At 37.1% G+C, this 13,841-nt stretch overlaps 1 protein-coding gene across 1 annotated transcript in view; it reads left to right on the top strand.

The window, feature by feature from the left end:
• The window catches only part of LOC122137400 (3'-5' RNA helicase YTHDC2), a 30,406-nt gene extending 16,985 nt beyond the window's left edge, over positions 1-13,421 (top strand). The window contains 18 exon segments of the mRNA XM_042723477.1: positions 652-788; positions 1,046-1,133; positions 1,221-1,301; positions 1,665-1,747; positions 1,832-1,937; positions 3,891-3,902; positions 4,680-5,012; positions 5,280-5,406; positions 6,861-6,907; positions 6,909-7,016; positions 7,019-7,074; positions 8,259-8,346; positions 8,348-8,465; positions 9,050-9,156; positions 9,558-9,755; positions 10,747-10,864; positions 13,002-13,277; positions 13,369-13,421. Of these exon segments, the coding sequence (XP_042579411.1) occupies positions 652-788; positions 1,046-1,133; positions 1,221-1,301; positions 1,665-1,747; positions 1,832-1,937; positions 3,891-3,902; positions 4,680-5,012; positions 5,280-5,406; positions 6,861-6,907; positions 6,909-7,016; positions 7,019-7,074; positions 8,259-8,346; positions 8,348-8,465; positions 9,050-9,156; positions 9,558-9,755; positions 10,747-10,864; positions 13,002-13,277; positions 13,369-13,421 (2,136 nt within the window).
• The last annotated feature ends 420 nt before the right edge of the window (positions 13,422-13,841 follow it).

Raw genomic sequence — 13,841 nt, 5'->3', positions numbered from 1 at the left:
TTTAATAATACTGATAGTCTTGTATTACTGTAAAACAGTAATTTTTATTATTTTACAATAAGGAAAGACAAATCGATTGATATTTAAAAAATTTAAATCACATTCAGGACAGCAATATAAGTACTGACATTGAGATACTAATATAGTTTTTTATTATTTAAATCTGTTATTATTTTTATATTTTTTGCTTTTAATTTTAGTTAATGTTTTAGTAATTTAGTCTTTTTATCATTTTTAGTTTTTTTGTCTATAAAGTTATTAATTTTAGTTTTAAATGATTTATTTTAGCTGTTTTCGTGCATGAGGTTAAACCAAATTAAAATGAAAAATGTTGAAATAAAAAGTTTTTGATTTTTTTTTTGTTTTGTTTTTCAGTTTGTTTTTTTATTTCAAGTATCCAAAAATGTTTTAAAATTTACTTTAAATTTTAGTTTAACTATAATAGTCCTGGTGTAAATACCTTACACTGTGAATAATATGTAATTATTTTTTGTATTTTTTAATTTTTAGGTTTTGTTATGTTTAAAAATTGAGGGCTTGATCTGCTTAAATGTCTTGAAAATAATGAATAACTAAATAAATAGGCCATAAAATAGGTGTTATTCATAATCCGTAATGCTTCACCTTCACCTTTTGTTCTCTTAACATATTAAAACAGGTATTAATCCGGTTCATATATTTTACTTCTCAGGCGCAGTGTTGATATTCCTGCCGGGCTACGATGAGATTGTGTCTCTGAGAGACCGCATCCTCTTTGATGATAAAAGGTTTACAGATCACCAGCAAAGGTCTGTGAGTGTTTGTAGCGTTGAATCCAACATGTGAGGCATCTTTCTGAGTTTCAGCGGGAAATCATGCACTTGTTTTATTCATAGGATTTTGATTGGATAATTTAAAGTGAGCTGTGATGTATAAAGGAAATGAACAGTACTTTCAGAGGCATTGCATTCACTGAAATATTGTTTAATTGCTTGCATTCAAACTATACATTTATTAAGAAAACAGATCTGAAATATTGTTTAATTAACTAACTGTGTATCAGCAGGTTTCAGGTGTTCATACTACACTCTAGTATGCAGACGTCAGACCAGAAGAAGGTTTTGAAGAACACGCCGAAAGGTGTTCGCAAAATAGTGCGTATCTGCTTCTCTCATTTCTGTACACTTCACACAGACTCCTTTAAATGTAATCAGCTCAGACAATCTCATCTCATGCACCAGATCCTCTCGACCAACATCGCAGAGACCAGTATTACCGTCAACGATGTTGTTTTTGTCATCGACTCCGGCAAAGTTAAAGAGGTGCGTCTGCTGTCAAAGAAGCAGTTCAGCCAGAAATGAAAATGTGCTGCTCAGTTCATCTGAGATGTGTTTGTTCAGAGACCTGGTTTAGAGAAATGTAGCATTGCATCAGTGTCTCAGCAGTGAATGGGTGCCGTCAGAATAAAAATAAAAAAAGCAGTTCATTTGTTTAAAAACGTCTTAATGCTGGATGTGTTTCAGCTTTTGTCTTCTCCAGATGTTAACTGATGGATTACTTGTGGATTATTGTGATGTTTTTATCAGCTGTTTGGACTCTCATTCTGACGGCACCCATTCACTGCAGAGCACCCATTTCCCTTTTTCATCAGTCTGAACTGAAAGCGTTCTTGTGTTGTGCTGCAGAAAGCCTATGACGCTCTGAGTAACGTGACCATGCTGAAGATGGTGTGGATATCGAAGGCCAGCGCTCTGCAGAGGAAGGGCAGGTAATCCTCCGTCCATCCGTGTCTCAGACATGACGAGCGTGTGATTGTAGGACTGATGGAGACGCTGTGTGACGTGTTGTTTAGAGCGGGCCGCTGCAGACCGGGCATCTGTTTCCATCTCTTCAGCCGTCTGAGGTTCAACAACATGCTGGAGCATCAGGTTCCTCAGCTGCTGCGCATGCCGCTACAGGTACACGCGTGTGCAAACACACACGCCACTGCACCACAGATCATACAACACAGCGGCATCATGCCAGAATAAACGCCAGCCAGTGTCCAGAATAAGGACATATAATATAATTACTATATTATTAATGTAGACGTGAATTAAATGTACTGAAGGAGGAGTAATGGAATATAATTAGTGTTTTTGTGATTAAGCTGTGACATTAATGCATTTATACTAAATCTATTTAGACTACGGTTTTATCATACAAATACCTAAAAACCATGTTACACTTTTACCATGGTACTGAGGTGCTATATTCCTGGTTTTAACTGTGATTATCGTGATCTAAATGTATGCTACTATTGAAGACCATTGGTTAATTTAAAAACAAACAAAAAAAAAAAACAGAATGATTAAATCGATTACATTTTTGAGAGAAGATAGTATAGACTAAAAGTTATAAACATTACTATTTTTTAATGTTTTTGAAAGAGTTTTCATTAAGCTCAGAGATTTGATCAAAATAGAAAAACAGTAATATTGTGAAATATTATTACAATTTAAAATAATTGTTTTTAAATTCTATTATACTTTAAATTATCATTTATTTCGTGATGCAAAGCTGACTTTAGGATTATTATCATGATGATTCTTAGGAAATCATTCTAATATGATGATTCATTATTGTGCTGGAAAATATGCCCGCCAAGCTATACTTTTCAGAACATGATACTTTTTGTGATACTTTGAATAAAAAGTTAAAAAAAAATAAAAAAAAAGAAGCTATGTTTTTAAAATATAAATATTTTGTAATAAAAATATACACTACTGGTCAGTAATTTGGGGTCAGTAATTTTTTAAATAAAATCAATACTTAAACAGCAAGGATGTGTTTAAATTGACAAAGTGATAGTAAAGAAAATATATTATTAGAATATATATTATTAGAATTTTATTTTATTTTGAATAAATGCGTTCTTTTAACCTTTATTCATCAAATATATTAGATAGCAGAACTGTTTCCCCAACACTCATAATAAATCAGAATATTAGAATGATTTCTAAATGATCATGTGATAGATCGATGTTATATGTGACACTGAAGGTTGGAGTAATGATGCTGAAAATTCAGCTTTGCATCACAAGGAAGAAATTATTTTTTTTAAAGTATATTCAAATAGAAAACTTTATTTTAAGTTGTAATAATATTTCACAATATTACTGTTTCTGTATTTTTGATCAAATAAATGCAGGCTTGATGAGCCAGAAGAGACTTCAGTCAAAAACATTAAAATAGTAATGTTTCCAAACTTTTGGTCTGTACTGTATATGTATGTATATATATATATATATATATATATATATTTGGACAATTGCAATTTGTGTTTTTTTTATCGCAAGTAATCTGGTTCTTTTTTTCTTCTTAAATTTGAATTTACATCCCACTATTCTTTGTTTTCGACGGGAATAAAAAATTCAAAAGGTGGATAATCTATCTCAATTGTGGATTGTTTTTAAGGAGTTTATAAAAAGACTGAGATGGGAGAGATGAAAAGTCAGCACACTGCTTTTGTTGTTTTGATGCATTACGCAGTTTCTCATGTTTATTTCTTACAAGACATACGATTGTGGGAGCGGCTTCAACACTAATAAGCGGGTTTCTTCAGTTGGGGAAACAAAGAGCAGCTCTACAGCCAGATAAATGTCATTGTTCAGCTCCCAGTTCAGTTCACTTAATCTGTGATACGGATACAGAAAGGTCAGACAGAAATAGGCTAAACATACATATACATCCACAACTGCAAATGTTTTAATCAAACAATAGAAACAAAGTCTTTTTGCCATGTTTGTCCCAGTTTAAAGTCAGAAAATAGATAATTACGTCTATTAGGGTTGTAACAAGGGCATGATAGGGCGGGCAGGTGCTGTCTTGTGTGTGTTGGGTGTGTTTATGTGTGTGGGTGTGTGTGACAGGAGCTGTGGCTTGCACACTAACGCTGCTGGCGGGGGGGGCGGCGGCACCCGCTGTCCGATCGGCGGGTGAGAGTTCCTGTCTAAAAGCCGGGGCGTAACCGCGGGGGGGCTCCCCCTTCACGCAGTCACACACACGCCGTACACAGATGCTGAAGGTCAGACGAACCATACTTTCTTCGTTTACATGCAGCCAAATCATCCTTTTTATAATCAGATTAGCAGATTGTTGAGGCTGAACACCTCAGCTTATTGCCAACTAGAAAGGAGTGGGTGTAGATCTAGAAATAATCTGATCAACGGGATTCCAATTTTAAATATAACCATGGTGAACTGCTGCGTTCCTCGATTGGTTTAAAAAAAATACCCATGCGTGTTGTGCAAAAGGTTTCACACCCTACAGAAATGTCTTTTGTTTGGCATCATATTGATCTCAGGATTTATGCTTATATAGGCTGAGAAATATGAGAAAAAACAGCTCAATTTGATTCAAACAAATTTGCTGCAGATGCTGATATTAATATGATGAGATCTGAGCAGAGACATACAGAGATCTAAATCTCACTCTATATCTCCAGTAATGTGTGTCAGTGAGATGAGATGTAAATGATCCAAACATATAATGCAGTGATTGAGAGATGAAGAAATAAAGGCTCCTCAGAAGATGTGAGATGTTCTGGAGGCTTGTGAAGATCATTCCTCCGCTGAGGAACAGTGAAAGTAAAGCTTCTGGAAACAAACGCTCCTCAAAAGACTCCTGAGGATCAGATTTGAGACTCTAAAACATGATTGATGGAGAATCAAGTAAAGCTGAGCTGCTTCAGTCCAGTAATGTCTGACTCCTCCTCGCAGACCATCGACGCCATGGACCCCTGGGAGAACCTGACGGAGCTGGGCTATCACCTCGCTGACCTGCCCGTGGAGCCACATTTAGGGAAGATGGTTCTGTGTGCGGTGGTGCTGAAGTGTTTGGACCCCATCCTCACCATCGCCTGCACACTCGCTCACAGAGACCCCTTCGTTCTTCCCGCTCAAGCCGCTCAGAAGCGCGCCGCCATGCTGTGCAGGAAACGCTTCACCGCCAACACCTTCAGCGACCACATGGCTCTGCTCCGCGCCTTTCAGGTCAGACACCGTCAGGATATCACTTAATGGGGGGGGGGTCTTGTAATTGTAAATACTTTATTTAATTGTAATTGCTTTTTCATTTAACACAGTAATGACTTTATATCTTTTAGGAGGTAATTACAATTAGTTTGATTAATCGGCACAACACGTAATTGTAATTTTGATGCAGTTTTGAAAATGTTTTAATTGTTGGTTGCCCTAGTAATGATGCGCTTCTGATAATCAAAAGTTCACTTTCGTGAGTGTTTGTGTGGATTGGCGCAGGCCTGGCAGAAGGCTCGCAGTGATGGCTGGGAAAGAGCCTTCTGCGAGAAGAACTTCCTCTCTCAGGCCACCATGGAGATCATCGTCGGGATGCGAACGCAGCTTTTGGGACAGCTTCGAGCTACAGGTGAGATTTTCTCCGATTTGCATGTTCTCCAGTAACATCACAAACTGTGTTTCTAAAGAAAATACTGTTTGACCGTCTGAAAAAGATCAGCTCATGCTAGTTACTTGCTAATCCTGTTAGCAACATGCTAGTTACAAGCTAGCAGCAACCCAGGGTACCTTAGCAACCGCATAGCAACACCTTAGCAACCTTATAACAACACCCTAGCAACCATCCAGGGTACCTTAGCAACTGCATAGTAACACCTTAGCAACCACCCAGAATACCTTAGCAACCATCCAGGGTACCTTAGCAACCACATAGTAACACCTTAGCAACCTCCCAGAATACCTAAGCAACCACATAGCAACACCTTAGCAACCTCCCAGAAAACGTTAGCAACCACATAGCAACACCCTAGCAACCATCCAGGGTACCTTAGCAACTGCATAGCAACACCTTAGCAACCTCGAAGAATACCTTAGCAACTGCATAGCAACACCATATCAACCTCCCAGAATACCTTAGCAACCACATAGCAACACCCTAGCAACCATCCAGGGTACCTTAGCAACCGCATAGCAACACCTATGCAACCTCCCAGAATACCTTAGCAACCACATAGCAACACCCTAGCAACCATCCAGGGTACCTTTGCAACCGCATAGCAACACGTATGCAACACCTAACACCTTAGCAACCACCCTAAGTACCCTAGCAACCGCATGGCAACACCCTATACTGAATAATTAAAGTGACTCATATTTCTGCTCATTAAACTCTCTAGAAGCAGTGTTGTTACTGTTAACTAAAACTATAACAATAATTCAATAAATGAAATAAAATATGAATATTAGATTAAAAACTTTGCAACCAGCTGAAGTAAGTATAAACTGAAGTACTAAAACTGAAATAAAAATCATTTAAAGCTGAACGGGAAAATTTAAAACTGAATAGATATATATTTAAAAAACAAAACTAAAATAGCAAATCCACATATCAAAATTACTAAAACTTAAAATCAAACTAAAGTACTAAAATTGCCAAAACTAAAAGGAAAAAAAATAAATAAATGAATGCTAAAAATAAATTAATTCCCCCTAAACTCAAATAAATGACGAGAACATTATAAAATTCAAAAGAAAACTGAAAATATAAAAAAAAGTTAATTTTAAAATATTAATGAATGCTATAATAGTATATAAATAATACTAAAATATCACTGTCCAGAGCTTTCTCAAGTGCGGTAACTCAGATTATGCAACACATGTCATCCGTAGAGCTTATCCTGAACCTGAAGCGGTCTCCTAAACACAGTTATTGAAACTGTACTCATGGCTTCTGTCTGAAGAATATGTAATGGCTTGATCTCAGTGTCATGAACATGCTAAAAATCAACTTCCTGTTTTGCTCTTTGTAAATAAGAGCTGCTTGAGAGCAGCAGGTGAGTTGTGATCCGTGGTGTGTTCCTGCAGGGTTTTCCGAGCTGGCGGCGGGTGACATCCGCGATGTCAATCAGAACCTCGGAGAACTGGGCCTGCAGGAAGCGCCGGGTCGCTGGCATGTATCCCAACCCGATCCACGTGGAGCGGGACAGCCTGAGCCTCATGGGCTCCAGAGAGAAGAGAGTCCCAGCTTCCACCCCACATCTCTCGGCTTCCAGTCCACCCAGTACAAGAAGTTATCCCAGTGATGGAGCATCAGTGCAGAATAAATGCACTTCTGCTCTTATTAAAAAATAGAAATGCTTCTTCCAAACATAATTGAATATATATTTTTAGATTTATATTTTGTTTTGTTTATTTTTAAGTATTATTTTTAGAAAGATATTCTAATTACTAATTTATTATTGTAGCATTTATTTATAATGCAATTTCTTCATTATTTTCTTAGTTATTTTAATTAAATAATGATTTTGATATTTATTTCTTATATTTTTATATTTTCTTATTATAGAAAGAAATGCATATCTAGTTTGTATGTTTGTGTATATTTCTATAATATAATTAATTTACTATTATATTTGTGTGTATATAGAGAGAGAGAGAATTTAATGTATTTATTAGCAATTATAATTATAATGTATTAATTATTATAATGTATAAATTATAATGTTGTTTATTGTATTTGTGTGTATATAGAGAGAGAGAGAATTTATAAAAAAAGTGATTATAAATTTTATATATGTGTATAAACACAAAATGTAGTTATTTTCTGGTTGTGTGTGTATAGTATTATGTCTTAATTATCAATTTTTGTAATTAAAATATCCAATTAGAAATTAACTCTACATATATATCATTCTGAAAATAAAAATAAAATTGATATAAATTATAACATACATTAGTATACTTGATTAATTTGTAATGTTAATGTATAATTAATTTTGATAACTATATATTAGTGCTGTCAACAATTAATCCGATTATTTAATCGCATCAAAATAAGTTTGTGTGTGTGTACTGTGTACTATTTTATATAAATACAAAACACAGCAACATATATATTGACATAAAACGGTTATGTTTATATATTAAATATATTTATATATGACATAAAGGATAGAAATATGACTATATAAAAATATAAACCGTGAACGATTTGTTAAAATATTTACATGTATGGTGGTATTTATATTACATAATTTTAAAAAAAATACACAGTACACACACACACATAGATTATGTAAACAAAAACTTTTATTGGATGTGATTATGATTTATGGATGTATTTATATATATAATATAATAATTTGTTTTGTGTTTGGTTTTTTGTTATATTAGTTTCTGAACTGAATGTTTTGACCCTTCTACATGTTTTCAAGTAAATATCAATAAGGCAATCTAATCACTGTAATTTTTTTTCTGTACCAGATCCCTCCAGCCAATGGCTAGTTCAGGCGGCAGCCCGTGGACTCCCTGCCCCACTGATTGGCTGATTTATGATGAGATGAACGCGCACACAGGATGCCAGTGTCCGGTGTGCTGCTCTGTCGTCACGACCCCTCACCGTCGCCATCTTCGCAGGAAGTGCCAAACTGCCCAGCTCCGCCCTGCAGGAGCCCGCCATCCACAGAGGAGGTGCGTTACCTCACACACACACTCATGTCTTTATATTCGGTGCGACTGTTTGCAGTTGAAGCCGGTTCTGTGATCAGGAGTAAATCTCCATCACCTGCTTTTAGATGGAGCAGTATTTACTACACAGAGCCATTGTTCACTGACTAGCTACGCAAAACCTCGTTTGTAATCGCAGACAATATAATCTCATGATTATGAAATCGAAGCAATCGTTTTGCGGTTATGAAAGCTGTTGGCGTAGCTTCTCAGTGAACTATGGCTCTGTGTAGTAAATGCTGCTCCATCTGAGAAAATCATGGTGTGACTGGATCAAGAAAAACGGGCTATGATGTTATTAGCTATTATTATTATTTTTATGTGGCCTTTGACATCAGAAAAGGTTTTTAAAAGGCAAAAGAAAACTTATTTTTTGTCAGTAGTAATCTTACTGGATGTAGTTGCTATTGAAGCATATTCTGAGTTTATCAGTTATGAAACAAATGTCATCTGTTCACATTGCTAAAGTGATGTCTCGGTGTTTGTGTGTGTGTGTGTGTGTGTGTGTGTCTGTCTGTGTGTGTGTGTGTGTGTGTGTGTGTGTGCAGCTGATGGTGAGAATGACAGCAGTGATAGTGAGGTGGAGGATCGCTCCAGCTCTCGTCTGGCTCACATCAGCATAGATGACTGGCTCCACTTCAAACTCCACCGAGAGGTGCGCTTCATTCAACATTCAGACGATTTCTGTCTCCACTTCAAACTCCAGCGATTTTTCACGATGTCAGAGCACTACGCCTCCAGCATTAGGGGGGGGTGAGAGAATAGAAAACAGTTGGAAACATCAAGAGATGTCTTTACTGCCACTTTGTGATTTAATTTAATGCATACTCTCGTTGAAGAATGTTCTTCCATTTCTTTCTAAAAAAACAAAACAAGACTAATCTACTGTTACTTGTGACCAAAAGATAATATATACAAAATTTACATACATACATTACGTTTAGTGTGTGTTCAGACGGCGGAAGAACCGTGTTCGGTCTGAGGCAGCGCTGGCCGAAGAGTAGTGTTCCTGCGGAGGATCCGCCTCCGCCGTCCTAAGTGCTGCGATCAACCTAGGACGAGGCACCACCATCCGCTCTCGCTGGTGGCGGTTCTGTTGGCCGAGGAAGCACCGGCGCACTCGCCTCCCGCACCCCACTCAGGCATCGTTCCCAAGACCTCGACCTAGGACTCTTCCGACGATCCCCCGCATACGCCAGCCAATCGTTCCGTGGAGCCGCAGCGGTAGAAGGAGCCGACAGCAGCCCAGACAGGGTGCACCACACTCACACTTTGCCAGCTAACACTTGATTCTAAGTTGTCCTTAGGAGTTGGGAAAAATAAATCCATGCATCGCTAATCATTCTTGCATCGATTCTGAGATTTCCAATGGCTGGCTTATTCGCTCTTGAAATGCATTCTGAGCTTATAGTTTTGAACAGCAGATATGCTGCATGCTTTTAGAAAGAGCCCGCATTCTTGCCCATTTACAATCCTACACACTTTTGAAGATCAATTGAAGATTCAATACAGAAGCTAATCAGGTTGCTGGTGTTTACAGGGCTGTGTTGACAAAATAAAGAATCAAATTGTTCGGGATTTTTTAATCTCGGCCCTAAACTTTTATTTTTGTCTTGCTTTCAACTTGATTGTTATTCAGTATTTTTGTGTATTACTCTGGATTGGTGTGTGTGCTGTGTTGTTAAGCGCTTCTGAGAGTACTGTTATTTAAGGCGCCTATACTGAAATAAAATGTATTATTATTATTATTATTATTATCAATCTGGCGTCATAAAAGCATTCTGAGTCCAGGTGAAATTACAGACTCTTCAGCTCTTCTTCAGCATTTGAGTGTGTGGATAAAAACTAGAGTAGAGCGCCATCTGCTGTTAAAATCTAAGCTCTGAATCCAGTCCAGAGAGAATCATCATGCATTCGGAAGATCTCAGAATCCATCCACGAATGATTCTGCGTGGAGTTATTGACGCAGTCCTAGTGTCCGTGTTACACGTGTTACACATGTTTTGTGTTTGTTGTAAAATGGAGTGTTTGTGGTAGTTAGATAATCAGTATTACTAGTTAATTGCTTCTGAATTTCTAAGAAAATATCTGAATGAGTTTTTCAAATGTCAAGTCTCCTTTTGGATGAATGGGGAGTGAACATGATTTGACATGAAATTAAACTGCTTCCTTCAGTGCAGTACTGTGTGGTATCGCGGACTTTGCTTTTGCTCTGCTGAGTAACGCTGTGATGTGTCCCCGGCAGGCCTCGGCTGGCGCCTCAGCTGAAGAACCACAGAGCGCTTCACAGCAAACACCTGGGAGACGAGAGCGGCCCGGTGAAGAGCACCGAGGGGCCCTCGTCCCCAGTCCCTCAGGAACAAGTGCGTCACCACACATATACTTACTATTCACTTACAGTTCACGTTCAAGTTCCAATATTTTTATATCACTTGTTTTTTTTGTTTTTTTTTGTTGTTGTTTAAAGACTCACTTTGGTCGTACTTAAGTTCCAATTTATTTATTATTTTGGTTGCACTTAAAAAAATATTGTAACTTAAGTGCAACCGAAATGATTCCTTAAAAATAAAAAATACATAAAAATATTGGAAATGGTTGCAACCAAAATGAAAAAAATATATCTATTTAAAAATATTCATAGTTGGAACTTATTTTTTTTGGACTCTCTTTTGGTTGCACGTGATTATAGGTTAGAATTCATTGTTATTTTTTATTTCTATTTATTTTAAATCCTTTTGGCTGCATTTCAGTAGTTTTCATTTTATATTTTTTATATTCCTCGTAGTTTTCAGTCAACTTTGAGTCAATCCTAAAAAGGCATTAAATTATAACAAATAATAACAATAAAATATTTATTATTTCATTTTTTAATACCTGTTGGTTTTCATTAAAGAACATAACAGTTTTTGAAACTTTTTTTGATCGCAGTATTAATCGTGGTTAATTTAATTTATCAAACCTCCCAGATTGTTAATTACAAAAGCAATACATTTAAATAAAAACTTGAATTTAATAAAAAATAATCTAATTATTCTCTACTTACAATTTCAACTGTTACATTATTTACTGGACCTTGAGCAACATGAACTAACAATTAACAGTTTGTTTTTTATTACCAGTTGTTAACAGATGTAATTTCTTATTTATTATTAATAGCATTAACTAATGTTAACGAACGAGACCTTTATTTTTAAATGTTTAGCCAAAAAGGTTGAAAAACAAGCAGCTTTTTTTGACTCTGTTGGGGAAGCATATTGTTTGCAACAAGCGGTGGGTGTTTGAGTCAGGTTTGTGATTGCTGATCTAAAGGATAACCAGGCGGGATCCAGGTGTTAGCTTTGTGACTGAAATGCTTCAGCAGAGAGTGCTGTGCTGAGCTGTTGTTGTGCTGTGTTTGTTACTGATGCAGCGCTGCTGCGTCGCCTCGGCCGTCACACACATGCACCAGCGCATCCGAAGCGTCAGCCCGCTACTTCTCATCATGAAGAGCAGTAACATGAGGAACATCGACTCTGTCCCAGCAGAGGGGGAATTCTGGTCCACGACGCCCAGCAAACTGAAAGCCACATAGTGCTTACCGCGAGCCCTTCGCCGAGAGCAGCTACCGTCTCCCTCCTCATCTTCTCCTCGCTCAGGGATCCGGAACACTTCCCAGGTCTGTTTCCTTCATCTGACGTTCCCTCCAACTCCATTTATGATCACATACACAGCATTTTACACCCTCCTACAGTTAAAGCTAGAGCTCACCCAATTTTTAAAAAAGGACAATAATCTGTCAGGTCACATTTCTTTATATATAATATATTACAAAGCTCTGAACTGCCAGAAAAAATCAAGGCTGAAATAATCCTACTTCCTATTGTGAAGTCCTGTGATCTATTTCTGTCTTTTGAAAAGTATTTCCTCTCTTCAAAAAAAAAATAAAAAAATAAAATTCCTGGCTTCAAAAAGACAAAAAATTATCTTCAAAAAAAATGTTTCCTTCCTCTTAAAATAAATCATTTTAACATTTTTTTCTTCAGAAAATATTTTTTTCTCTTCAAAATTTTTTTTCTTCCCGGCTTCAAAAAATCGTTCTCGTCCTTAAAATAAACATTTACTTTTTTCTTCAGGTCGTCAAAGATTTTTATCTCTCAAAAAAAATTAAACCAAAAAACAAACTTAAAATAATGTAACATTTTTTCTCTTTCAAAAATACTTTTTTCTCTTCTCAAAAATATTTTTTCATTGAAAAAACATTTTTTATTTTTCTTTAAAAACATTTGTTCCCCCCTCTTTTTCAAAAACTTCTTTAAAAATAAAAAAAAAATCTTTCTATCAAAAAAAGGTCCACCTTTGATTTTATTTTATATAATATATTTTCCCATGTGCGTGCTGTAATATAGATACAATACAGACTGGTCAAAACAGCTTCAGATATTAATAAACAGGAAAATAACAGTGTTAATTCATCCATAAGTGAAGCTAACTGAGTTTCAGCTGTAAAGCGCTGTTCTTCAGCTCAGGTTGTGTTCTCCTCTGATGGCGTCAGTCGTGTGTTTGAGCAGGCTACAGCGCCCGAAGTCTGTGCTTGTAGCAGGGGTTACGCGCAGCGCCATGGTGTCGGCGGTCCAGCGGCGAGCGCTGTCGTGGACTGGGGTTTCGGGCCCGGTCTGGCATGGTGTGTTCTCGGGTGGAATGGATCCGTAAGGAGAGCCTGGGGTTCCAGCTCACGTCAGCAGCTGCTCAACTCCCTGGAACGACAACAAGAGCCCCAGGATCAGCCGAGACGCTCAGGTCAGAACACACACACATCGAGTGCATCTCAATGACGATGATGCACGAATGATGTAGGCTTTAATGTGTGATCTGTGTGTGTTTTGAACAGGAACTGGAGCCGCAGACAGGAAGTCGTTACTGCAGCTCTGGGAGCGAATCTGAGCCCAACACATACATCACTGTGTGCTCTTTGTGTCATTTATGAGGATTAATGCATCTTAAATCTTTCTTCCTTCTGGCTGTATAACATAAAAAACATGTTCTCCAGGCCGAGTCAGGCCTCGCGGACGCCAGCGATTAAAATGTTTAATGTAATCTTGTGTTTTTAAAATCTTCACCGGAATGCGTTGGTTCTGGATCAGTTCAGTGTGTTGCTTAATTGTTGTGCAATGTTTTTGTCATCTATGATGATTCTTTTGCACACAGTGCTCACTATTGCAGGTTGAAATGTTGTTTAGACCGGATTAAGTGCGAAAAGATGGAAATATGTTTTGTGCAACGGAAGTTTGTGTGTTCTTGGTTTCATTGTTTGTGTCTGGTTATCTGAATCATAAATAACTGGAGGCATGTGGACGTTGTGAA

This window comes from Cyprinus carpio, chromosome B5, assembly GCF_018340385.1.
Source record: "Cyprinus carpio isolate SPL01 chromosome B5, ASM1834038v1, whole genome shotgun sequence".
Classification (NCBI taxonomy): domain Eukaryota; kingdom Metazoa; phylum Chordata; class Actinopteri; order Cypriniformes; family Cyprinidae; genus Cyprinus; species Cyprinus carpio.
This window is presented reverse-complemented; position numbering and strand designations above follow the sequence as displayed.